Here is a 26,161-nt window from a genome sequence, read left to right as displayed (position 1 = left end):
ACTCATTATAGGTTCACGCCCTTGGCCCACGCCCTCGGAGGAAGAAACACCTGTGCCTCATCAGTGTGGATGGTATTTAAGACAGGAAGCAACGGCTGTTCCTCGCTGGATTGTTGTGAGAATCGCGTCAGTGAAAGTCGAGCGTCCCAGCAAGTATTTTCCCGTGCAGTGTGTGTTTAGAATCTAACAAGCGTTTCTTTGTGTGCAGATTCCCTGGACTGTTTCCCTGGTGTGCGAGTGGATTCGTGTTTGGATTGTGTGGAGAGAGACGAGCGTGTTCCCCTGGATTTTCCCAGGAGCCCTGCCCCCCTCACCTTTTGTACATAGCACTGCCCCGCATCTGTGTATATACACTCATTGGATATTGTTCTTTAATAAATTCACTTGTGTGCATCATCCTCGGAGTCCAGCGCGTGAGTCCACCTTGTACTTCGTGACGCTTGTCACTTTTTTTTTTTTAATGATTGTGACTGTAATTGATTTAAGTGATTCAAGAGCGTTATTTTAGCTGAAAATAACTTTTCTTCTCTAAAGTCTGTTTAGGAAGGAGATATCTAATATTGAAAAATAAAAAATGGATAAATCCCTTGAAAGCCTGCTTCCAGGATTTCCATGGGAAAAATATGAGAAACCCAAAAGGAAAAAAGGAAGAATTAGCTTGAAGAAAAGAAAGAGATTTGCGGATGATAAAAATGAGGACAGTAAGTCCTTTGTGTCATTTTACCTTAAAGATCTGTTTATTAAAATATATTTCTGCATGCGAAATATAATTCTCTGAAGCTGTTGAAGTTGCAGGGTATAATGAGACATGACAGTTTTGAGGGTATTTCATATTCTTTGTCATACTTGTGTAAATGCAAATATATAAACGCATGTGTGAATTCATTCTTTACAAGTTGAGACTTCCTAAATGAAACTGCCTTTCTTTTGTTCCTTCAGATAAAGACATGCATAATTACATTAAAATTATTTTACGTGACTGCAAAGTTTTTGGCAGATATAGGTTTAGGAAACACTCTCCAGGGATCTTAGCATCACATTATACCTTAACTGGAGCACATTTTTGGCTTTATTTAAATGTAATATTTAAGGAAAGAGAACCCCCAAAAAAGTGTTGGATAATGGAGCAAACTGATGTATTTCAAGTTTTCATCCAAAGTGACAATAAGACGGGCAACATTTTCACTTCATTTAGGCAGCATCACCTACTGAAGAACCAACTCCACAGCATGTCTTTTGTCCTGTCTCCCTCCCTCACTCCAACTGGTCGTGACAGAATGGCTGACCCTCTCTGTGCCTGGTTCTGCTTGAGTCTTCTTGTTAAAAAGCTTTTCTTTGCCACTGTCACCAAAGTGCTTGCTCATAAGGGGTTGTTAAAGAGGAAACGCTTTTATGAGTTTTATGTTGCATTAAAGTATATGTTCATATTTTACTCTTAATAGGAAAAGAACAAAATGTACTACTCGCTCTGTCTCTAGAAACAGGAAGTTCACCCTGTGACATTTAACAACTATTACAATGAAAGTAGGAAATACTCCCACAACGGGCATCTCTCTTTATACAACTTCTACAATTGCAAATTATTAGTACATTGTACATTGACCATGAAAATACATTTAATATTTATTTTTATGGAGAAAGTACTTCTTCTTTTTTTGGTGATTCAAAAAACAGAACCCTGGCATGTAAAATGTGGACTCAAAAAGGGCATCCTGGATAAAGAGAAGATGAAAAAAGGTAAGTACATGCAGTATTGTTTTCTTACCAGTCTTTCCTTTTCTCTTTTGTACATATATAAATACATCAATCAATGAATAACTTTTTCATAAAAACGATTACTTTTTTCTTTATAAATATAGGTGAGGCATGTATTGAACGTAAAGGCTCCTTTTACACTCCACCTGAGTTTGAGAAGCTTGCAGGAAAAGAGTCATGCAGAAAATGGAAGTCATCTATTTACCACGAAGGAAAACCTCTACGCTATTGGATCAAGGTACTTTGTTGCATTTTTATGAATCTACTACTACAAAAATCAGATTTCACTAAATAAACTGTTGAATTAACTTATCACAGAAAGGTTACCTAACCACTACAGGATATAGACAAAAGAAAAGAAAACCACAATCATCAGACCTTGAGTCCCACAAACTCTCAACAGGTTTGTCTGCTCTTTTTTTTTTTATTTTATTTTATCTGTGCCTCAAAACCAGAGAATGTTTGAGAATATGAATCAAAAGCATGCAAACATTATTATATCGTTTTTAATCAGCTGTTTGAAGACGTCAGTAGTTTTGTCAAATACACCACAGGATTTCAGAAAAAAAAAAAGAGTATTTGCATAGAAAAAGTCACAAAAATCTCCATGTACGTTGTAATATTTTAAACATTTAAACATCTCTTGAAAGAACCCAAGGATCATGATGAAGATGATGATGAAGATGATGATGATGATGATGATGATGGAGAAGAGGATGATGATGATATGGATGAAGATAATGAGCCTGACACTAAGAAAAACGAAGATGAAGATGCTACACCGATTTATAGCTCTTCTGAAGAAGAAGAAGGCGTGGAAGATCTTGATGAAGATGAAGATGAGGATATGGATGAAGATGATGTTGGTGACGATCAGCGTAGCACTGAGGAAGATGAGGATGAAGAAGATGATAATGATGAGGAAGAGACTGTGCCTGCTGTTGCCTCTAACCATACTGGCAGCAGTAGTACCAAAGGTGACATTTCCAATATATTTCCTATTGGTATGTTTGGATAACAAAGACCTTGTTTGTGTATGAAAATAACTCTTCCTCTTTTTTCAGACAGAGTAACAAGTGCAATTCCAACACCTGGAAAACATGCATTACAGATGAAAGAGGTAAAGGGTATCATTAACATCCTTCCTGAGGCAAGACAGATTATTTTATTTAAATGTTTCACTGTACTTTGCATTGCTGGAACTTTTGAGTATGTTAACCATCTTAGAGTACTCTGCTCTACACCATCACCATCATTAAGATAGAAATTTGGCAAATATTATGGTTCAGCATGACAAATTACAAATGTATGCTTTGACAACATCCAGTCCGACTATTTAAAATAAATACAAATATATTCTTTGTTGTCTTTAAAACAGAAGACTAGACATCATCCTGACATGCCAAGGTCTGAAGTCAGTGGAAATAACAGAGATGTGGCAACAAACACAGCAATCAAACAGCTGAATGTTAAGAAAGAACCTGAAGAGAAACTGAGTGAGTTGTTCAAATACTAAAAGCACTTTAAGGTTGTATTCAACTTCTATTTAGTTTTTTGCTTTTTTTGTTGTTGAAGTAGAAGAAAAACACTTTCAATCTATTTTCTAAGTTCACAGGTTCGTCCTTCTTTAACCTCTGATTATGTGAGATGAGTGTGGGTGTACAGTTAATTTGGCTCAGTTCTGAAATGATAATTGAAGTTCTCCAAACAATGAGTGAAATCCTTCTACAGGCTTGTGCTAAAATTAGGAGCCTTTTTATTTTATGTAAGCATTTACAGATATGTTAGCACATATGTGCACACAGCTAACTAGTAGTGTTGTTTGCAGCTTGAATAAATATTATTTCTGCATATCTTTGTGATCAAAACAGGTCGGGTGTGTTCTGTAATGAATAGTTGTACTTTCAAAAGACAATAAACGGCTATTTTATTGCGTATACCTGTCCAACTGCTCATTAATGCAAAAATCTAATCAGCCAATCACATGACAGCAACTCAATAAAGACATGGAGACATGGTCAAGATGATCTGCTGAAGTTCAGAATGAACATCAACATCAAACTAATTCTAATAATTCCAAAGTGCACATGCTCATATTTTAATCATCCTTCTTTTTTCAGAGAAGACAACAACCAGCACAATTTTGACACCTGTGAAACCTGCACTGAAGATCAAAGTAAAGGGTGTCGTTAATAGCCTTCCTGAGGTAAGACTGTTTTATTTTATTAAAAACTTAGCATTCAAAATAAAGACAAATTAAAACACCCCTGTCACTAAAGCACGTGCTCATAGGGGGTCATCTAATTGTTGGTATTTTCTCTGTATTATTGTAGGGTCTTTACAATATAAAGCACCATGAGCTGACTCTTTATAGTTTCTGTGTTATATAAATAAAACTTGGATTAAACTAAATGTTGCTCAAAATAGTTTTATTATTTTCAAACGAAATTATAAATAAGGATACTCATATATAATTGGCTGTCTTTGAAACAGAAGACTGGACATCATCCTGAGATGCCAAGATCTAAAGTCAGTGGAAATAACAGAGATGTGGTAAAGAACACAGCAATCAAACAGCAAAATGTTAAGAAAGAACCTGAAGACAAACTGAGTGAGTTGTTCAAAAACCATGATTTTTGTCTGCTTTTTTTTTCTAGAAAAATAAATCCAGTTTCATGTATTTGTTTTATTTTTTATTATTTCTTTTGATCTCTTCTGGTCTTCTTTTTCCAACATGTTTTCTAAATGTACAGGTCCTTCCTGTGAACCTCTGGCCGTGTCAGATCAGCAAGAGCATAAAGCTGTTCACTGCTCTGGCCACAAAGTAGCTGATTTACAATCCATGAGGCCAGAAGGGGGGTAAGATAAAGCTCTCATATCATTTAGGCAAAGATTTTGAATTTATTCACACAGTCTTAAAGGGTTGTTTTTCGACGGCATTTATTTCTCGCACTGCAAAACCAACTCTACTTGAAATTAGCCAAATATTCTTAAATCTGACAAAACTGTCTAGTTTTGAGAGAAAAAATCTGCCAATTGGGTAAGTTGTTTTGCTAGAATCCTTAAAACTAGCAAATGAATCTGTTTTATGCCTAAATTAGGCAAAACTGTCTAAAATGTGTGATTAATTTAAGAAAATTTGAATTATTACAAGGAAAGACACTGATTATTAAATTTTTTTTTACCTATAATGAGTATTATGCTTTCTTGAACAAGCTATTTTGAAGAATTATTTTGTTATTTTAGTGTTTAATTTAGATTTTCACATGAATAAAAAAGCTTTCTACAGGTAAGTCTAGATTTAAATTTTTTATATTTTATTTTTTGGCCTTTATTGATAGAGACAGTGAAGAACTGACAGGAAAGTAGAGGGAGAGAGAGGGGAAGACATGCAACAAAAGGCCATGGGTCAGGCTCAAGCCTGGTCGACCGGACGGTTCCCCAACTGGTCGACCTGCCTGTGTTTGTTTATTCTTGTTTTTCTTTCCTTTTTCTCTCCGGCTTTGTGGCGATTGTTTACCTAGTGCTGCCGCTCTCTTAGGCAGGACTATTTATTGGTGTGACTGAATGACAGTCAGTGCTGAAGTATTGCACTAAGCCTGGTAGTATTCTTGGACCGTTTGCGTATTTGAGTATTACTTGCCAGATAAGTGATCAATTGTTATCTGTGTGCGACTGGGTCTTCTTTCTCCGACAGTGACACCTGGGCTGGCTGCCTTTATGCATTTCTTAAATTGAAAAGTCGTTCAAGTGGCCTTACTCCTGAAATAAGACAGATAATCTTATTCTAGAAGAATAAGATTATCTTTCTTATTTCAAGAATCAGAACCAGAATATTCAGTTCTGAACTGAAGAAACTTCTCGGATGAGAGGTGAAACGTCTTCAAGCTATTTAAAGAAGTCCAGACACTTTTCTTTCAAAGCTCCTTAGACTACAATGACCTGGATGACTGAGAACATTCAGACATTTTTCTTGAATGAGCTTAATTTTCTTGTGCAAAAATTGCTTGTTAAGAATATGTTTTCTTTCTAGACAAAATATATAAAAAATATATTTTATAAAAATTCCATAAACAAGAGTGTTTTTACTTGCAGTGCGGACATAACGGAGGCCCCGTCGCCTGGGCCCTCAGCCAGCTCTGGTTTGAATACGATGGATCTTGATCAACTGAAGAGGGAAAAAATAAACATGCAACTGAAAATTTTAAAATTACAAGAGAACTATTACACTTTGAAAGTAAATGAACTTAAAAAATGAGGATTAATGGTTCTGTAAAGCTGACATTGCAGACAGTAAATTAAACGATTGCTGTGTTTATATCCACAAACTGACACGTTAGTTGGAAGTTTATTTGGTGGAACATTACTTTTGACAAAAGCTACAAAATCATAGAAGTGTGCTGCATTTATACACCATACTTTTTCTTTGCTATACTCAGTTTTCCTTTAGCATTGTTGATTACCATGTTTTACTTTGCTTTTAGAATTAAACAAATAGCTGATATTTTCTTCTGTAGAATGTGAATAAACATGATTTTTATCTGTAAAACATATCATGTAAGAATGGATGTTTGTGTAAAAATTGGCTAATCGTAAACCTAACTGAAGAGAAAATAGCTAACCCTGAATAAGACATGAAATTAAGTGTACTCATATGAATGAAAATTCATATATCTCAAAAGATGTGACGTCCAGAAATAGAAGGGGGTCAAAGTTAGGTGAAGAAGGGATATGGGGTTATTCCCTTTATCTTCTGTCTTCTTCTGAAATCAATAATGTGACATAACTGTTTTGAGGGTATTCCCTATTCTTATTATCCTACTTGTGCAAACGCAAATATATATCAGCATGTGTAAATTCATTCTTCACAAGCCAAGACTGCCTAAATGAAACTGTCTTTCTTATTGTCCCTTCAAATAAAGGCATACATAATTACATTCAAATGATTTTATTACACTAAGTTTTTCTACTTTAAAACTTGTAAAAAAAAAATCACCTTTTCTTTGTTTTCTTAGAGACAATGATACAATAAATAGTTTTAAAGAGTTTTTGTGGCTGTATTGTTGACTCCATTTAAACAGGGGGATTTCACTTCACTGAAGATGTATGTGCCACCCTGCCTAGACAACTTGCCCCTCCTTTGCATCCCATGTAAAATTTTGTAGATTGGCCACTGTTGGAAAATCCCAATGATTTTTGCAAATTAAGGCTCAACTAAATAAACAAAGAAAATTGTGTTGTTTCAATCACTTCAAAAATAAATATTTTGATAAATAACTAACTAAATGTATTTCCCTTCTAAAAACAAAAAAACTCAAAGGTAACATTTGAAGTTATCATAGGACATTCACATCAGTTCATTTTACATTAAAATTTAAATCGTAGTAAACTATTGTGGTTCAACGGTTGTTCAGATGAAAAAAACTTTCCCTCAGTTTATTTGAAACCTATACATACTCCTTTAATGTGGATGTATCTTGTTACATGGATATGGAGAGAAATATGCATAAACTACTGTGTAGTAAGCTGTATTAAGATCCAGCGTAAAACTGGGACATCACGACATCGCACTCCTTGCTTTTTCCATTTGTATTTCTCTTGACATCACCGACTTTTTGTTTTGTTTTTCTTAAATAAATTGGAAGTTGTTTTTTTTCTAAATAGCTCTTGACCACTTTACTAGAAAATGTAGATTTACCAATTAGAGAATTGTCAATTCCATATTACCTGGATTATATTTATATTAAAAAATATACAATGATTGTCCAAGACAAGCATATGTTTACTCCAGAAGTTGATCCAAAGTGATGTACAGCCATTGTGTTCCCCATATGCGGCTGAGCACTGACTGACTTTTCCCAGCAGAAGATCCTCCAGCATGTAGCATCAGATTATTTAAACCATATATTAACCTTTATGGGCTACTGTGTACTGCCTCTAATTGGTAAATCACATTTTCTGCTATATTTAGAAAAAGCGACCACTTTATTTGAATAAATTTATAGATAAAATGCAGGTATACCGAGGAAAGTCAGATGTCCCAGTTTAACACTGGGACATGAACGCATCTTAAGTTTGCGGATATCTGTGAAGCGGGCAGTGTGAAATGCGTCTCAAAATTATACACATTTGTAAATCATATCGTACGTGCACTTGCAACCGTTTCGAGGTTTCTCTCCATATATAAATAGCGACTGTAAATGTCAGTCTAAATCGTCTTACCTGTAAAACCTGCCGTCATTGCCGGAAGTCAGTGTTTGGGCACACACTTTAATAACTGGGGGGTGGGTTTTTTTTTCAGTGTAACTGAAAAGTAAAGTTTTACTTTCCTGTGTGGGACATCGTTTGCTGTCTAGTCGGCAACAGAGGTAAGTCCCTATTCTGGAGTTTCACATCTCTTTTTTTTAAAACAAGTGGGTTTTTTATACATGGATAATGGATATGTGATTGTTAGCACTGATGTGCAGATGTGCTTTCTATTTGCTCTCCTGTGGTTGCTGATGTGTTTGCTGATAGACCTCATAGAATTTGTTCGGTCTACACACACATTCACATACCGCTGTGTGTGTGTGTGTGTGTGTGTGTGTGTGTGTGTGTGTGTGTGTGTGTGTGTCTATAGATAGATAGATATGTATGTATGCCACTGTGAAGCAGTCACTAAGAAGTCACTTTTTCTCGCCTTGGCCACACGGAGTCGCACGGAGTGGAGTCGCCGAGGTTCATAAAAGTGGCCAAATTTTGCTTATCAGTAATAGAGTAAGCATCCTCTGGTATTAACATCTTGATAAAACTGTTGACGTGGGTTTCTATGTCATGAGCAGCTCCTGTAGGAATAATGAGTAGGTGGACCAGAACTTTTGTCCCTATAGTGTATTTCACTTTTTACTTTTATTGTATTTACATTAAAGTAGATGTAAAGTGTTTAGTGTGTTGACAGCAGTTCGTGTCAGGTCTTCAGATTTAAATTTGCAAGAGAAAAACAAGATGTGTGCTTTGACTTTGAAGCATAGCGAGTAATATATCAATCATGTCTGTGACAGATGGATATAACTGTTCTAAAGAAGTTAGACAAAACAAAAACAACATTTTCATACAAATTTGTCCAGCCATATTGACAAAATGTGAAATAAATAAAAGAGAGTTACAGTGTTGTGCAAAAGTCTTGAGCCAGGACACGTCATGCGGAGATATGTCAAGTTTTCAGCTAATAGCTCTTTGGACATCAGTTGGTTTACAATAAAAAAAGAAAATTCCTGTCAAACTGTGTTATCTGTGGCATTTTTCAGAGATTCCACTAAAGAAATTGGAAGAAATCGTATGTTTTTGTGACAGGCTGCTAGTAACAAAGTACCTAAAGATACAATTTAATACTGGTTCCTTGCTAAGTTATTTGTTATATATACAGTGTTATTTAGACAACACTGTATATATAAGTCCCTCGAGTTAGGTGTGTTTTTAATGCTTGAATGATTCATAGGTCAGTGTTAAGGGGCCTAACAATCTAAAAGAAACATCCCTCTGAAATATTCAGGCACAAGGACGGCACTGAAAACAACTGAGAAAGCAGCTAATCCAAGCTGATGTGTTCTTTAAGTTAATTCGCAATTATATTGCACTAAGGAATTCAAATATAGTCCAATATGTTAAAAAGTAATGGAAGATTACATTTTAATACATATATAAAATTTACAAAATATTTTAAAAAGTCAATGGTGTTGTGCATCTTTTTGAAAAACAGAAGACATATCTATCTGTCATCTATCTGATTAATTGACTGATTTGAAAGTTACAATGAGTTTTGTCAAATGAAGTCTAAACTGAAATAAAACAAGACATGAAAACTATGTCGTCAGACCACAATGACAAATCCTCAAAATGTTAATACTGAGAACTGTTTTCAGGACCAAACCATTAGTATCGGTATGAGCTGAACTCGAGATCTGTGCGGTGGTCAGCAAACATTTTTCGTCTCTCGCACAACAAAAGACGAACAAAGAATTCAACATTGAGTTGTGCTATTTCTTTTTATGATCATGTCGCTCGGGTAAGGGCTCACACATGTTGTTTCGGGTGGGAAGACCTTTTGACACAAATCAATGATTACCCTGAAATCTGTTTAGGAAGACTATATTTTCAGTTTTGAAAAATAAATGGAGAGGAAAAGATTTGTGGAAGAGGAAGACCAAGAAGACTGTAGATTAAGGAAAAGATGGAAGGCTGAATATGATGAACCTTCTGATGATGAAGACAAGAAGGAGGAGGAGGATCATAAAACCTGGAAGACAGAAGGAAAACGTAAGTCCTTAGTCACCCAGCACTGAACATCTTTTTAGATTTTTGAATATGTTTCTCTAATTTTATGGCATGAAAATACATTCATATTATTTTATTATAGGGAAATTATTATTATTGTTGTTGTTGTTGTTGTTGTTGTAATTTAGAGTTTTTGCCTGTAATCTGTGGAACCACAGAGGGCATCCTTGATTGTGAGAAGCTGGAACAAAGTAAGCAAATACAATCATCTGAGAAGCATAAGCACATTTCATGGAAACCATTAAACAAGAAAACACTTTATACTCTTTGAAACTGTGCCCACAAATAAAAATCATGTATATAAAAAATGGAACTTGACTTCAATGATCTGTAGTCATCAGTTTCTCTCCAGCTGAATGAATGCATGATAGATTATGCATTGGTGATGCTGAATTGCCTTCCCCCCATCTCATGAAAGCTGGGAAACATTATTGCTCTCCATCAATCATCTGGGAAAAGTAAATACAAACCTACATTAAAAAAGAAAAATCTCTAAACCTTGGATTGGATTGCAGATCAGGTGTGAGTGTTTTGAACATCTTTAAGAATTAAGAAAAAAATAAAGAGAAAGCATTTTCCTTTTGTGGTTCAAATATACAATTTTAAACAATGTGCACTGTTTTAAAGAGGATCAAATGTTAACTTGTCAAAAGTTAGCTTTATTTTTTTAAGTGTTCTTTTCTACTGTCATTTCAATTTTCCTGTGTGTTTGGATGATCAATTTAGGTAAGGCGTGTATTAAGTATGAAGGCAAATGGTATAAGCCCCCTAGATTTGAGATACTTGCAGAGAAAGGATTGTGTAAAAAATGGAAAGCAACTATTTTCTATGATGATCAACCTCTGGAGTATTGGATTAAGGTACTTTTTTCCCATTTCTATTAATCAAAGAAAATCAGATTTCACTAAATAAACTGTCAAACTAACTTTTCACAGAAAGGTTACCTAAAAACCGAGGGATACAGAAAAGGAAGATCCAAGACTAGAAAGGTATCTGAGCATGAGAGCACTGTAATTCTGATTTTCAAAAATGAATTAAAACAACACTGAGAATGATAATTAAAGGTCATTTTTCCTGAACCTTGAATCAAAAGGAAATACAATCATCCGGCTCTGAAGAAACTGAAGATGATAATGCTGAAGGTAAAGATCAGCTTTCAAACAGTGAGGAAATGCTCGTGGAAACAGAGCAGAGAGAGTAGAAGCTGAAAATGCTGGGAGTGAAGAAGATGAAGAGAAACAGGCAGAGGGAGAAATAGAAGATGAGACTGTGTCTGCTGTTACCCCATACTGACAAAAGTGTTATTAATTAAATGATGTTATTTCCTATTGGCATGTAACTATCCTAACAAAAAGTGTCTGTGTATGAAAATCACTCTTCTCTTTTCAGAGAGGACAACAAAACATACAATTTCAACAGCAGCGAAACATCCATTCAGGGGGAAAGAACTAAGAATTATTCTCAAGAGATGTTTTGATGGAAGACAGGTAAATATATATATCTTTTTTTTTTTAAATTTTAATACACTTTACTGTCTGGTATTTTTGGTCCTCGTGTGAATGTTAATGACATAAGATTACCCTTATTTTTTAATCAGGCCATATCATCAGGTCAGAATTTCAATGTAAAACGTAATACTACAAATCACTGGTTACTCTACTAGTAACTATTTTAATTCCATCAAAGTTTCATTTCCTTTTTGCCTATCATTTAAACTTGATATCACCAATACAACTATAAAAAAATAATGCATTAATTGCTGAAACTTGGAAATTTGATCTAAAATTATGGCTGTCAGTGTTAACATGGATCATCACGATTAACGTGACACCTATCTATCTATCTATCTATCTATCTATCTATCTATCTATCTATCTATCTATCTATCTATCTATCTATCTATCTATCTATCTATCTAGCTATCTAGCTATCTAGCTATCTATCTGGTTTAAGAGAAGCTCGAGAAATACCAAGGGCTCAGAGAAGAGCTCGAGAGGATGTGGAGGGGGGAAGGTAACGGTGGTCCCCGTGGTAATCGGAGCACTAGGTGCGGTGACTCCCAAGCTAGGCGAGTGGCTCCAGCAGATCCCGGAAACAACATCGGAGATCTCTGTCCAGAAGAGCGCAGTCCTGGGAACAGCTAAGATACTGCGCAGGACCCTCAAGCTCCCAGGCCTCTGGTAGAGGACCCGAGCTTGAATAAACCGTGTGTGTGTGTGTGTGTGTGTGTGTGTGTGTGTGTGTGTGTGTGTGTGTGTGTGTGTGTGTGTGTGTGTGTATATATATATATATATATATATATATATATATATATATTAGCAGCTGGATAGCGTAGTGGTTAGACTACACGCCTTTGGAGCAGAGGGTCGCAAGTTCGATTCCTGCCTGGGGCGTCTGTATCCAGTAAGGGTCCTAAGGCTAGACCCCCTATGCTAAGCAAGCCTACCGCAGACATGAGCGAGACAGATAAATATGAAGGCATGCCGGCTCGGACGTCGCCCGGATCAACAAGGTCCGCGTCAGGTGTTGAGGAACCAGGGCACCCTGACGAAAAGTGGGCTACTGGAACAAGAAGGCATCGGTGGGCAAGGGACGAAAACAGGGCGTTGTTGGAATGCTACTACGCAAGTAACCCCGGCGGAAGGGGCTACATGAATAGGATGAGGGACCTATGGATTCTTCGATACCCAACATCCACAATGACGGCGAAACAACTAGTAGCTCAGTGTTCCAACATTCGAAAGAAGGGACTGCTCTCACAGCTAGAGATTGACGAGGTACAACACAAATGCTACGGCAAGGAGGAGTCAGGACGCCAGGTCAGGGGGGAGATATCATCACCCCCACCCGAGATTGGGTACATAGCCCCAAGTGTGATAGGAGAAGGATCGTTGAGTGTGAGAGGAACTGACCTGAAAAATAGGATCATGGCCAAGCTTGAAACCTGGATCCCCCGTAGCCGGTTACCAAGATTACGTGAAGTACCCTCAGAAGGTCTGCTAGATGATGTTAATGCAGCACTACGGGCAATACCTACAACCACGATTACCGACACTAACAAGCTGATCTACAATACGGCAGCAGTGATCAGTGAGATGCTTGGCTACAAGTTGAACAGCCACAAGGGGCAGTACCCTCCATGGAGAAGGAGGCTAGAGGGCAAGATCAAAGTAGCACGGAGAGAGGTTAGCCAACTAACGGAGTTGCAGAAAGGTGCGACGAATAAGGTGCCTAAGAAATACAGCAAGCTGTCCATACCTGAGGCCTTGGAAACTGCCAAGCAAAGACTCACAGCCTTGGCCAGCCGCTTGAGGAGGTACACCAGAGAGATAGAAGGCAGGAGAATAAACCAGCTGTTCTCCACAGAACCAGCAAAGGTGTACTCTCAGTGGCAAGGGAACAATAAGAGAACAGCACCACCAAGGCTGGAGACGGAGCAATACTGGAAGAGCATATGGGAGAAGGATGCAACCCATAACGGCAATGCTCAGTGGCTAGAGGATCTGAGGGCAGACCACAGCGACCTCCCTGAACAGGGTCCAGTAACCATCACAGTGGCAGATATCCAAGAAAGGGTCTCCAGTATGAAGAGTTGGACAGCACCAGGGCCCGACATGGTTCACGCCTACTGGCTGAAGAAGCTAACTGCACTCCACGAGCGTCTGGCAGCACAAATGAACCAGCTGCTAGTTAACGAGAGACACCCGGAATGGCTAACTGAAGGCCGGACGGTCCTGGACCCCAAGAAGGGACCGGTCCCCTCCAACTACCGACCAATAACCTGCCTCAGTACTACATGGAAGCTCCTGTCAGGCATCATATCGGCTAAGATGAACAGGCACATGGGTCAATACATGAGCGGGACACAGAAAGGAATTGGCAAGAATACCAGAGGTGCAAAACACCAGCTACTGGTAGACAGAACAATCAGCCGAGACTGCAAGACCAGACTGACCAACCTGTGCACTGCCTGGATTGATTACAAGAAGGCCTATGACTCAATGCCCCACAGCTGGATACTGGAATGCCTAGAATTGTACAAGATCAATGGGACCCTAAGAGCCTTCATCAGGAACTCAATGGGGATGTGGCGTACAACACTAGAGGCCAACTCCAAGCCCATAGCACAAGTCACTATCAAGTGCGGGATCTACCAAGGAGATTCTCTGTCCCCACTGCTGTTCTGCATAGGCCTGAACCCCCTCAGTGAGATCATTAACAAGACTGGCTACGGATACCGACTACGGAACGGAGCAGTTGTCAGCCACCTCCTGTACATGGATGACATCAAGCTGTATGCCAAGAGTGAACGAGACATCGATTCACTGATCCACACTACCAGGCTATACAGCAATGACATTGGAATGTCGTTCGGACTGGAGAAGTGTAGTCGGATGGTAACAAAGAGAGGGAAGGTAGTCAGAACTGAGGGGATTGAACTACCAGAAGGCAACATTGCAGACATAGAGGACAGTTACAAGTACTTGGGGATCCCGCAGGCGAATGGGAACCATGAAGAGGCCGCTAGAAAAGCTGCAACCACCAAGTACCTGCAGAGGGTCAGGCAAGTCCTGAGGAGTCAGCTGAATGGTAAGAACAAGATCCGGGCCATCAACACGTACGCCCTGCCCGTGATCAGGTACCCTGCTGGGGTAATAGGCTGGCCAAAGGAGGAGATAGAAGCCACTGACATAAAGACAAGAAAGCTCCTTACCATGCATGGAGGGTTTCACCCCAAGTCCAGCACCCTGAGGCTGTACGCTAAGCGGAAGGAAGGGGGCCGGGGACTGGTGAGTGTCAGCACCACAGTCCAGGATGAGACAAGGAACATCCAAGAATACATTGGGAAGATGGCCCCAACTGACCGAGTGCTCAGTGAATACCTCAGGCAGCAGAAACCCAAGAAAGAGGAGGGAGACGAGGAACCATCATGGAAGGACAGGCCCCTGCACGGTATGTACCACCGGCAGATAGAGGAGGTGGCTGATATCCAGAAATCCTACCAGTGGCTGGACAAAGCTGGACTGAAAGACAGCACAGAGGCACTAATCATGGCAGCACAAGAACAAGCTCTGAGCACAAGATCCATAGAGGCTGGGGTCTATCACACCAGGCAAGACCCCAGGTGCAGGCTGTGTAAAGATGCCCCAGAGACAATCCAGCACATAACAGCAGGGTGCAAGATGCTAGCAGGCAAGGCATACATGGAACGCCATAACCAAGTGGCCGGCATAGTGTACAGGAACATCTGTGCCGAGTATAACCTGGAAGTCCCGAGGTCAAAATGGGAGATGCCCCCAAGGGTGGTGGAGAATGACCGAGCTAAGATCCTGTGGGACTTCCAGATACAGACGGACAAAATGGTGGTGGCTAACCAACCGGACATAGTGGTGGTAGACAAACAGAAGAAGACGGCCGTAGTGATCGATGTAGCGGTTCCGAATGACAGCAATATCAGGAAGAAGGAACACGAGAAGCTGGAGAAATACCAAGGGCTCAGAGAAGAGCTCGAGAGGATGTGGAGGGTGAAGGTAACGGTGGTCCCCGTGGTAATCGGAGCACTAGGTGCGGTGACTCCCAAGCTAGGCGAGTGGCTCCAGCAGATCCCGGGAACAACATCGGAGATCTCTGTCCAGAAGAGCGCAGTCCTGAGAACAGCTAAGATACTGCGCAGGACCCTCAAGCTCCCAGGCCTCTGGTAGAGGACCCGAGCTTGAAGGATAAACCGCCCGCAGGGGCGTGCTGGGTGTTTTATATATATATATATATATAAATATGTAGGTACTTGGTGGTTGCAGCCTTTCTAGCGGCCTCTTCATGGTTCCCATTTGCCTGCGGGATCCCCAGGTACTTGTAACTGTCCTTTATGTCTGCAATGTTGCCTTCTGGTAGTTCAATCCCCTCAGTTCTGACTACCTTCCCTCTCTTTGTTACCATCCGACTACACTTCTCCAGTCCGAACGACATTCCAATGTCATTGCTGTATAGCCTGGTAGTGTGGATCAGTGAATCGATGTCTCGTTCACTCTTGGCATACAGCTTGATGTCATCCATGTACAGGAGGTGGCTGACAACTGCTCCGTTCCGTAGTCGGTATCCGTAGCCAGTCTTGTTAATGATCTCACTGAGGGGGTTCAGGCCTATGCAGAACAGCAGTGGGGACAGAGCATCTCCTTGGTAGATCCCGCACTTGATGGTGACTTGTGCTATGGGCTTGGAGTTGGCCTCTAGTGTTGTACGCCACATCCCCATTGAGTTCCTGATGAAGGCTCTTAGGGTCCTATTGATCTTGTACAATTCTAGGCATTCCAGTATCCAGCTGTGGGGCATTGAGTCATAGGCCTTCTTGTAATCAATCCAGGCAGTGCACAGGTTGGTCAGTCTGGTCTTGCAGTCTCGGCTGATTGTTCTGTCTACCAGTTCTCTCTCAAGATTCAATAATGTTGATGTCCGGGGTGTCTTGAGGCCAATCCATCCATTTCTATTCAGGCATTCTTTTACTGCCCTGGCAGTGTGTTTGGGATCATTGTCATGCTGGAAAATGACCCCTTTGCCAAACAGATCCTTTTCAAACTGTTTTGGATTTCTTTAAAACAGAAGAGTAATATATAACTTGGGACCAGTGCCACTCTATACCACTCAAAATTCTAGTTTTCAGTATTTCACAGTCTTTTACCATCATACAAGATCATACAGCAATTAAAAGAAACACTGAAAACAGCAAATGCGAGTTTTCCATTGTTTAATCTTAAACACTGGTGGGTTTTTTGGGGTGCTGAATCCAAAATGATCTCAATTTTCCTCCATCACATACAGTTTTTTTGCAAAACATAAAAAGTCTTTACCCAACAATTCAGCTCCATCTTTGGAAGGGCCTAAATCTCTGGCTAGATCAATAAGCTCGCTCTGAGAAAATGGCTGGGGTCCCTCATCAACAGAAAAATCTGAGGTAGTTTTGTCCTGGTGAGGTAATGTGTCTCCGTCCTCAGAATCACTCCTGATATCATCTAACTTGAAGGTGGGTGTAGAACTGGTATTTCTGAGGTATGAGGCACTGATAGCTGAACTAAAATTTGAGTAAGATATGTTCTTTTTATTTCTAGTATTAAAGCCTCTTAAATCTACCGAACAGAAATAGCAATCAGTAGTGTGGTTTTGCAGTTCACACCAAAAGGAAATGAGTTTTTCTTACTCTTAAACCACCAAAACATATCTTCCCTACATCTTCTACACACCTTGTGAGGAGCCCATGGTTTGTCTTGATTCCCAAGTTTCAACTTGAAGTAAGCAAAATAAACTTTCTTCACAAAATCACTTGTGTTCCTTTGTTAACAGTTTATTCACCACAAATAAAACAAAAGTTGTCTGGAGAAATTACACAACCTCTTGGAGCCATAATACAGAACTAAAACATGTGCATGGTCCAGATTGAATGCAGGATGTAAACTGAGTGTGGCTTATACAGCAGAGAAAATCCGGAACTTATTTAGCATGATGAAAAATGAACAAATCTGAAATCTTATGCAGTTTTTTGGTTGTAGACCTGTGTAATTTAAAAATGAATATCTGGTGTTGTAAATGTAAATCTAATTTAAATGTTTAATTTTGCCTCAGGGAACAGGTGCTTGTCACTCCAAGTGGATGACCCGTCCAGGAGAGTGCAGCAGCTCAGCAAAAGTTAACACACCCACTGCAGCAGCGACACTCATTGCTCCCTCACACATACATGACCTATCCATCAATGGAAGTGATGGGGAAGCCAGTGAAGACCAGTTACCACAAAGCAGTGAAAGAAAAGAACAGGAAGCTTCCACATCTTTGGAAATAGTGAATAAAACTGAATCCAGGGTCTTAAACTCTGGTATTAAAACAGTTTAACATCAAATAAATATTTAATAGCCACTGTGCATTTTTTTCATATATTTGATTAATTGACATGTTGACTTTTGCAAAGATGCAAGGATGGACGACAGAGAAGACGGCCATTTAGTGCACTGTGGGGATGACAAAGAACAAAATAGAGAAGATCCTCTTGATATGTCCAGGTCTGAAGTTAGTGGAAATACCAGAGATGTGGCAATACAAACTGTGCCAAAAGTGCTACTGAGTGAGTTCTTCAAAACCCAAAAACAGTTGCATGTGTTTTGGCTTTCTTATTTTGTCAGTGTTTTTCTAGAAGAGATTCCTACTATCTCTTCTGAGAAAAAAGTCAGAATTCTGAGAAAAAGTCAGAATTCTGACTTTTTCTCAGAATTCTGGAAAGGAAGACGTGCCCGCTTTTTTTCCCCTCCGGTGGTCCTAATCCTCTTCCGTACATTCATGGCCATAATCAATGCATGACCACAACTGGAAGTGACTTTGAACATGGCATGGCTGTGGGTGTCAGTTACACCGGTCTGAATATTTCAGAATCTGCTACTCGGGTTTTCCCAACAATCATCTGTAGAGTTTACAGGGAATGGTCCTAAAAAGAGAAAATATCAAGTGAGCAGCAGTTCTCTGGTGTAAAATGAGGTCAAAGAAAAATGACCAGATTGCTTTGTGCTGATAGAAAGACAGTAACAGTAACTCAAATAATGACTAATTGCAATCAGGGTATGCACAAGAGCATCTCTGAACACCAAACAGTGAAACAGATGAACTGCAACAGCAGAAGACCACACAGTTTGAGTGCTGCTAACTTGAAAACTATTTTGAGAAATTATTTGATTCTACTAATAGTAATTACAAATAATTATAAAGTGTACATGCATAAATCTAATGCATTGTTATCCCTATCAAGAAGCAAAAATACAGCCTGCAGAAGAAGCTGGGGGAGATATTGTTGAAGATAAGGACCAGTTTCTAAGCAGTGGGCAGCTGGCAGTGAAAACAGAGCAGAGAGCTGAAGAGAAGGTCGGGTCTGGACATGAAAACGAGGTTGTAAACTCAGAAGATGCTGGGAATGAAGAAGAGGAAGATGAAATGGAAACGGGAGGAATGGAATCTGAAGCTGTACCTGCTGTTGCCTCTAACCACACTGACAAGTGTGTTATTAAAGGTGATATTTCCCACAATTCTCCTAATGGAAAATAGTAAATACTTTCTATGTGTGTATTAATTTCACTTTTTGGTAACATTTTGTCTTTTGTACAGAAAGCTCAGCAGAGAGAGGAGATGCACAGTCAGCAAACTGTGGGAATGAGAAAGAAGGAGACGATCCTCCTAACATGCCAAAATCTGAAGTCACTGTAAAAACCAGAGACGTGGAAAGAAACACACCAATCAAACAGCAGAATGTGGAGGAAAAAACAGAAGAGGAAATGAGTGAGTCGTTCAAAAACTGAAATCACTAGCAGGATTTCTTTCAGCTTTTTTTAAGAGAAAAAAATTCATGTATTTATTTTATTTTTTATTATTATTTTTAATCTTTTCTGGTCTTTTTTTCCCCAATATGTTTTCTAAATGTACAGGTCTTTCCTGTGAACCTCGGGCTGCGTCAGATGAGTGTGAACATAAAGATGTCCACTGCTCTGGCCACAATGTAGCTGCATTACAATCCACGAGGCCAGAAAGGAAGTAAGATGTAGCTGTCCTATCATTTAGGTAAAGATTTTTAATTTAGTCAAACAATCTTAAAAGTTAACTTTTTTCCACAGCTCATCTCCAGCAAGTCAAACCTCTGTCGGCATTAATTTCTCTCACATGTCAGAGACTCTGTCGCCTGGGCCCTCAGTCAGCTCTGGTTTGAATACAACGGATCTTGATCAACTGAAGAGGGAGAAACTAAAAATGCAACTGAAGGTCTTAAAATTACAAGAAGAGTGTTACACTTTGATAATAAAAGAACTTAAAAAATGAAGATTAATGCTTCTGTAAAGCTAAATTTGAAAAATGGCTGCAGTATGTCCACAAATGACATGCGTTATTTGGAGGTTTCTTTGGTTAATTGTTACTTTTGAGAAAAGCAACAAAATCATAAAACTGTACTTTGTCTCAGTTTTCCTTTCACACTGCTGATCACTGTGTTTTACTTTGTTTTAATAATTCCACATACAGCTGATATTTTCTTCTTGAAATTCTGAATAAACAACATTGATGCTTTTTATCGGTAAATTGTGCAGATGTTGTCAAACTGTTTTCTTTGGACTTTGCCCAACCTGTAATAATCATTGTAAGGAACAGCATTGTAATTAGAAGAATACATTCCTTGAATTTTTTGAAGTGGCCTTGAGCAAAAGTTCTCCAGCCATCATTGGCTGCTTTGTCACTCATTTTCAGTCCACACAATACAAAGCAATCTGACACGCGTACATCTAAACCTAAATAAATACATGTTTCTGTTGAGTTTTGAACAAGAAAATCATATTTATACAAATTTTCAAAAGACCCCAAAAACATGTTTATTACATCTTTTGTTTGTGTTCAGATGTCAAACTAAAAAATAGAATGGAAACTCTTTTTGTACATTTATATTTACAGTTCATTCATTTATTAATAACACGGGTACTATTCTGTCATATTTTTTTCCTCTTCCTCGTCATCATCGTCATCAAAATATTTATCCTCTGCATCTCTGTTGACAATGTCCAAGTTGTCATAGTCTGGATTCTCATCCACCTCCCTGTAACACAAACACATAAACACCTTAAGTCACTTTCAAAGCCCACAGTGTGGGATTTTTGTCATTTTCCACTGAACTTCAGTTTGTAACTTTTCCCCTCCTCTGGAGTCTCTTTACTAACTTGTATTAACATGTGTGATTTCACAACAGCTTGTGCAGCACAGCGTCAATATGAAACAAAACAGTTGTGAAAAAGTTCAGTTGTTAGTAATGTATTTTCAGTATGGAGCATACTTTGAGCATGTGTCACGCAACATGCCCAGACAAGTGGCAAACATGTCACTATGGTAACCATAAAGCTACAGGTCAAAGGAGCTTGCAAAGAAAAGCGTCTGGACTTCTATAAGTTTCTTGAAGACGTTTCACCTCTCATCCGAGAAGCTTCTTCAGTTCTAAGGTCAAATGGTGGAGAGTCCCAGATATAAACCTAGTGGGAGTTTCCCCCCACAGAGGGACAAAAGGACCCCCTGATGATCCTCTAATCGCCTGAGCCAAGGTGTGAAACTGGGTGTGGGTCCCAATCAGCCAGAGTTTCGGGTGTGTTCATGTGAAACCTGGCCCCACCTTATCATGCGAATTCCTGAGGTCAGATGGCCCAGGATGTGAGTGGGCGTTAAGGCGTCTGGGAAGGGATCTCAAAACTGGATTATAGATGGCAGAGAGTTTGTGTCGTAAACCACCGGCTCTGTTCAAAGATGGTCGCTCACAGTGGACATAGATGGCTTCTTTCACTCCTCTTTCAAACCATCTGTCCTCTCTGTCCAAAATGTGAACATTGGCATCCTCGAAAGAGTGTCCTTTATCCTTAAGATGCAGATGGACTGCTGAGTCTTGTCCTGTGGAGGTGGCTCTTCTGTGTTGTGCCATGCGCTTGTGAAGTGGCTGTTTGGTCTCTCCAATGTAGAGGTCTGGGCATTCCTCGCTGCACTGTACAGCATACACCACATTGTTAAGTCTGTGTTTTGGCGTTTTGTCTTTCGGGTGAACCAGTTTCTGTCTGAGCGTGTTGCTGAGTCTGAAATGCACTGGGATGTCATGCTTGGAGAAAACTCTCCTGAGTTTTTCTGATACACCGGCTACATAGGGGATGACAATGTTGTTGCGTCTGTCCTTCTTATCCTCCCTCGCTGGTGTCTGGTCTTCTTTTCTGTGCCTCTTTGCTGACTTTAAGAACGCAAAGAGGCGTTCTTAATAAGGTGGGGCCAGGTTTCACAATGAACACACCCGAAACTCTGGCTGATTGGGACCCACACCCAGTTTTACACCTTGGCTCAGGCGATTAGAGGATCATCAGGGGGTCCTTTTGTCCCTCTGTGGGGGGATACTCCCACTAGGTTTATATCTGGGACTCTCCACCATTTGACCTTAGAACTGAAGAAGCTTCTCGGATGAGAGGTGAAACGTCTTCAAGCAACTTAAAGAAGTCCAGACGCTTTTCTTTGCAAGCTCCTTTGACTACGATGACCTGGATGACTGAGAACCTTCACAGACATAAAGCTACAGATTCAAAAGAATTAGTAAGCGTTGAATTTTAGGCCAAACCGTGATCGTTTTCTAAACTTAAACCTGCAGCTTTTAATTCCTAACACCAACCAAGTTGTTTTTAGTGCCTGCACATAACCATGTAATGCATTTGGTATTGATAAAATGATTTTACACGTGGAAAGTACTGTGGAAAGAAAAATCTGTGTATATGTGTCCGGACAGATGAAAAATCGTGATCCAGGACACAAATGAATAAAATACAGGTCGTCTGTACCTCATGAACTGCCTTTAAACTGCGCTGAGCTTTAACAAAAATAACTTTGGCAGATTACGGAGTTCTGTTATTCTGTGAACTGATTAATCTATGAGGAATGATCATCTCAAAGCTTTAATAACAAAACTAGTTATTTTTTCAGCAACATTCTCAAAAAGCCTGCTTACTAATTTGAAAATCTTACATTACAAACACCTACAAACATACACTTAGGCTACGCTCACACTGCAGGCGAAAGCGCATCAAATCCGATTTTTTTTTACCCTATGCGACCCATATCCGATCATGGTATGACAGTGTGAACGGCACAAATCCGATATTTTCAAATCCGATCTGGGTCACTTTCATATGTGGTCCTGAATCCGATACATATCCGATGTTTTAGAAAGCGACTGCTGTTTGAACGGTCACTGACACAAGACAGACGCCAATTATCAGCTCCGGAGAAGCGCCCGAGAACACATCGTGAACGCTTCCTGGACATCCAGTGTAGATGTTAGTGAAACTGTTGGGAAGACAACGTGAACATTTTATTTGTACTGTATAATCTGCAGATTCTGACAGAAATCTGCAACTATCCTTTGAAGCACCGCTCCTCTAAAACAGCAATAAGGATCATTATTAGGTTATTTACATTATTATGTAAATAACAAAATAACTTAAAGCAAAAATTGGGAAACGTGAAGCCCGAAGTCTTTATATTAAGGGCCAAACAATACTGTTTGGTCTGAGTCTAAACAGAGCGTGTTGTGTGTGACGTCCTCTTTTGCGCATGTGGGCCGCTTTGAGGGTTTTCACTAGAGCGCGTTTGCTGTCGCATTTTATTTGTAGTGTGAACAAGCAGACAAAAAAATTGGCTTTGATCAAAAAATTGGAATTGAGCATTAAGACCTGCAGTGTGAACGTAGCCTAATAGTCTGAGGAACTCGAGCTGTCAAAGGCAGCTTTAGGTTGGCTACAACGCGATGAAGAAGTCTTTGAACTGCTCCTGTGTGCTGTGTGACTGACCTATAGTTGAAATCCTTGTCTTTGCCATCCAGAAAACGCTGGTGCATCTGACTGATGAACTCCTCTCTGAGAAGAGCCTTCTCCTCTGGCGTCGGCTCCCATTCCTTCTGCTGGTCTCTGTCATCTACAGCATGAAACACAGAGCAGAATAAGAAAAGATGGAGGGAAAAGAAGAAGAAAAGAAAAAAGCCTAAATTTTCTTCTTTGCTTAACTTCAGTGTGAAGTTTTTTCTTCAACCCGAACTCTGACTGACCGTAGTCGTCGTCCTCCTCTTCTTCCTCCAGTGCGCCGTCTTCCTTCTCCTGCTCCTCCTGCAGACGATTTTGGATGAGTCGTTCCTGGTAGGAGTTGAGGAGCAGATTGGCGAGTCCTCCTGTACCTTGCCCCGGCTCCCCGGGTCCTCCCTGTGCACCATCCAGCATGGCCTCCTGGGAGCGCTGTAGCACCTGAAGCATTCATGAAGGTAATTAGAAAAATACTCTGAAATATACAAAAACATAATCACATATAAAACGCAAGATAAACAGAACTCACCTCTTCATCTGTCAGGTACTGGCCGATATACTGTTCGTACAGCAGCGGCTCCCTCATTCGCATCTGTTCTTCACTGAAGTACTGGCCGTCTAGAAGAGGAGGAATGGCACTATCAAAGACTAAAGCTATCTGCACAAATGCTGCATGGGTCCACTGTATCATTAACTGCTGCTGCCCCTACCCTTCTGCAGAGCCCTGAGGGCAGCATAGCGCTGATTCCTGACTCTGGTCCTGTCGGTGCGTCCTGCAGCCCGTCTCTGTATCACCTTGCTGTAGTGCTGTGCTCGTGGGTCTGAGCTGACATGTGCAAATGCTGAGAGATGCTGAGGCTTCAGGCAAGCCTGGAAATTGTAAGATGAAAAACAAAATATAATAATGGAATTCTTCACTTCTTTACCAACACCACAATATTTAGTTAATGTATTTTGAAACTGGATTTTTTGCAGACCTGTAATGTAAATGTTCCTGTCTGTAAAGAACTTTTGGGTCAGCTTCTGTTATTTAATGTGCTATAGGTAGACGTAACAGTCAACACACAGTCTCAGTGCATGTTTGAAGTACATCTTTTCTTTCTAAACAATAATAACAGTTTATTCAACACAATTCAGTGCTCTGCAAACTAAACTCAGAGGACAGAAGTATCAGTTGTATCGCACTAGTACAAACCCAATACCAATGCCAGCACTGGTATCAAAATGATATTTAGATCGATAGGCCCACCTCTACAGAGGAAGATTTAGTACTTAAAAAAAAAAATATATAGCTCAACAACCATCAGCCAATGCTGTACTCTGCAAAATATACAAGGAATTTGTTCCCACTGAAAGTGAAAACAAGACACACTTCTTTCACTCCTTAAGGCAAAAACAAAGCTAAGTACAGCCAGGCTAAGGAGGAGGAGATGCTAACAGCTGATGATGTGTGACCCAAATGTCAACAAACGACTCCACTGTGTCATTTGAGCACTCGCTGGTTGCACTCCATATGACAGGAACACTAAAAGGGATGTGGGAATTACTGACACTAGCACTAACTAGGCTACTTTTTTGCTTAAATTTGATTCATGCTCTGTCACTACTATTGAACTACAATGCTGGCACCTTGTTCCAACAGAGTAACACATTAAGTGATAAAGAGTGCCATCAATGGCAGCACGTCACTGGGAAAGAAGTTTGCCTTGATTTACTTATGAATGTCATTGCCTCTAAGCATCTATATTGGGCGATGTTGCCCTTCACTAACACACACACACACACACACACGTTGAACTGTGGGCACATACATGGTACCTCTCCAGGAACACCAGCGGCCTGCTGCGGTACTGATGCAGCAGCTCCTCTCTGCGCTCCTGCACGGTCAGCTCAGCCTCTCCGATCTGCTGGCTCTTCACCAAGACGCCGCTCACAGCTATGGCCTCCATCATGGCATTCACACAGCTGGACTCGCTCAGGTTTATAATCTGTATGATGAGCAGAAAGAGTAAATCAGCGAGGCGTCATAATGGCAGACCGCACCTGACACTGTGGTTGAAAAGAAAAAACAAACAAACGCTGTTGTCGCTGATTGCTTCACCTGGATGTCCTGCACCACCCGCTGTGTGTCTTCAGAGCTGCTGGAGTCACATCTCCGTCTCCGTGGCAGTATTATCTCTTCTATTTTCCTCTCGTCTTCAGTCTCACACAAGCTTGGCTGTGTTTTAACAGGAGGGTCGATCTCTCCCCACATCATTAACCGCGGTGTCACTTAGCCACCGTCTTCCCAGGAGCTAACGATGGTTCACTAAGAAAAGCTCAGCCTACTGCCAACTTCCCCTGTTTGTTTCTTTTAAACGACCAATTAGTTTTTACAATTTAATGTAAAACCTCTTGGATGAGAAAATCTCTTTCATGGAAACCTCGCGTGTTATTTTACCTTTCACTTATTTTGTATAACGTTTCATCGCAATAACGGTCCGTCACTTTTGTGTGTCCCCTTTTCTCTGTGCAACCGAAAGAATTGTTCCTCCCCCACAGCCTTTTCTTTGATATGTATATGTCGCCACCTTGTGACAGACTTTAATACTTATAATTTTTTCCAAGATAGAGAAATATTTTAGAAATAAATATTAAACATAAATTGCACATGGGTCACCTCAGGTTTCTTTTTTATTATTTTATCAATTATTGCTTACATATCATACTGTGGTGTT

General features: G+C 40.0%; 3 protein-coding genes across 9 annotated transcripts; 2 read left to right on the top strand and 1 right to left on the bottom strand.

The window, feature by feature from the left end:
• On the top strand, positions 1–7,001 carry LOC101488140 (uncharacterized). 5 transcript variants are annotated; one of them, XM_076883008.1, is made up of 13 exons: positions 1–126; positions 209–413; positions 535–701; positions 1,675–1,737; positions 1,860–1,993; positions 2,074–2,158; positions 2,406–2,732; positions 2,820–2,905; positions 3,134–3,251; positions 3,876–3,961; positions 4,249–4,366; positions 4,509–4,614; positions 5,851–6,999. In XM_076883008.1, exons 3-13 carry the CDS (start codon positions 575–577, stop codon positions 6,011–6,013), a joined length of 1,413 nt encoding a protein of 470 aa, XP_076739123.1. In that variant the 5' UTR covers positions 1–126; positions 209–413; positions 535–574; the 3' UTR covers positions 6,014–6,999. The 5 variants fall into 5 exon arrangements, with proteins under 5 accessions (XP_076739123.1, XP_076739124.1, XP_076739122.1 ...); XM_076883009.1 differs by having other exon boundaries at positions 120–413; positions 4,252–4,366; positions 5,851–7,001; XM_076883007.1 differs by having other exon boundaries at positions 120–413.
• Positions 7,002–7,853: 852 nt separating this feature from the next.
• On the top strand, positions 7,854–20,168 carry LOC101481474 (uncharacterized). 3 transcript variants are annotated; one of them, XM_004560779.3, is made up of 13 exons: positions 7,854–8,123; positions 9,876–10,050; positions 10,197–10,259; positions 10,795–10,928; positions 11,004–11,057; positions 11,162–11,210; positions 11,458–11,555; positions 17,683–17,929; positions 18,023–18,175; positions 18,851–19,108; positions 19,204–19,374; positions 19,521–19,626; positions 19,707–20,168. In XM_004560779.3, the coding sequence occupies exons 2-13, from the start codon at positions 9,906–9,908 to the stop codon at positions 19,906–19,908; spliced, it is 1,680 nt and encodes a 559-aa protein (XP_004560836.1). In that variant the 5' UTR covers positions 7,854–8,123; positions 9,876–9,905; the 3' UTR covers positions 19,909–20,168. The 3 variants fall into 3 exon arrangements, with proteins under 3 accessions (XP_004560836.1, XP_014269917.1, XP_012777153.1); XM_014414431.2 differs by having other exon boundaries at positions 7,854–10,050; XM_012921699.2 differs by lacking the exons at positions 10,795–10,928; positions 11,004–11,057; positions 11,162–11,210.
• ccdc97 (coiled-coil domain containing 97) lies at positions 20,068–25,971 on the bottom strand. The gene is made up of 7 exons (XM_012921700.4): positions 25,546–25,971; positions 25,256–25,432; positions 24,155–24,314; positions 23,974–24,062; positions 23,693–23,885; positions 23,439–23,562; positions 20,068–20,671 (listed from the first exon to the last, which is right to left on the bottom strand). Exons 1-7 carry the CDS (start codon positions 25,699–25,701, stop codon positions 20,557–20,559), a joined length of 1,014 nt encoding a protein of 337 aa, XP_012777154.2. The 5' UTR covers positions 25,702–25,971; the 3' UTR covers positions 20,068–20,556.
• Positions 25,972–26,161: the final 190 nt, after the last annotated feature.

This window comes from Maylandia zebra, linkage group LG4 (assembly GCF_041146795.1).
Source record: "Maylandia zebra isolate NMK-2024a linkage group LG4, Mzebra_GT3a, whole genome shotgun sequence".
Lineage (NCBI taxonomy): Eukaryota > Metazoa > Chordata > Actinopteri > Cichliformes > Cichlidae > Maylandia > Maylandia zebra.
Note: the sequence above shows the minus strand (reverse complement) of the source record. Positions and strands in the feature narration are given on the sequence as shown.

What these genes read in the sequence shown, in the direction of transcription:
- LOC101488140 (XM_076883008.1), top strand. Translation starts at nt 575, where the DNA reads ATGGATAAATCCCTTGAAAGCCTGCTTCCAGGATTTCCATGGGAAAAA. An exon ending in TAAAGAGAAGATGAAAAAAG is followed by an intron (nt 1,738 to 1,859) that starts GTAAGTACATGC and finishes TTATAAATATAG; the next exon opens with GTGAGGCATGTATTGAACGT. An exon ending in GTCCCACAAACTCTCAACAG is followed by an intron (nt 2,159 to 2,405) that starts GTTTGTCTGCTC and finishes ATCTCTTGAAAG; the next exon opens with AACCCAAGGATCATGATGAA.
- ccdc97 (XM_012921700.4), bottom strand. Translation starts at nt 25,701, where the DNA reads ATGATGTGGGGAGAGATCGACCCTCCTGTTAAAACACAGCCAAGCTTG. An exon ending in CCTCAGGGCTCTGCAGAAGG is followed by an intron (nt 24,063 to 24,154) that starts GTAGGGGCAGCA and finishes CTCCTCTTCTAG; the next exon opens with ACGGCCAGTACTTCAGTGAA. An exon ending in AGAGGAGGACGACGACTACG is followed by an intron (nt 23,563 to 23,692) that starts GTCAGTCAGAGT and finishes TTCATGCTGTAG; the next exon opens with ATGACAGAGACCAGCAGAAG.
- LOC101481474 (XM_004560779.3), top strand. Translation starts at nt 9,906, where the DNA reads ATGGAGAGGAAAAGATTTGTGGAAGAGGAAGACCAAGAAGACTGTAGA. An exon ending in GATGTTTTGATGGAAGACAG is followed by an intron (nt 11,556 to 17,682) that starts GTAAATATATAT and finishes ATTTTGCCTCAG; the next exon opens with GGAACAGGTGCTTGTCACTC. An exon ending in ATCCAGGGTCTTAAACTCTG is followed by an intron (nt 17,930 to 18,022) that starts GTATTAAAACAG and finishes ACTTTTGCAAAG; the next exon opens with ATGCAAGGATGGACGACAGA.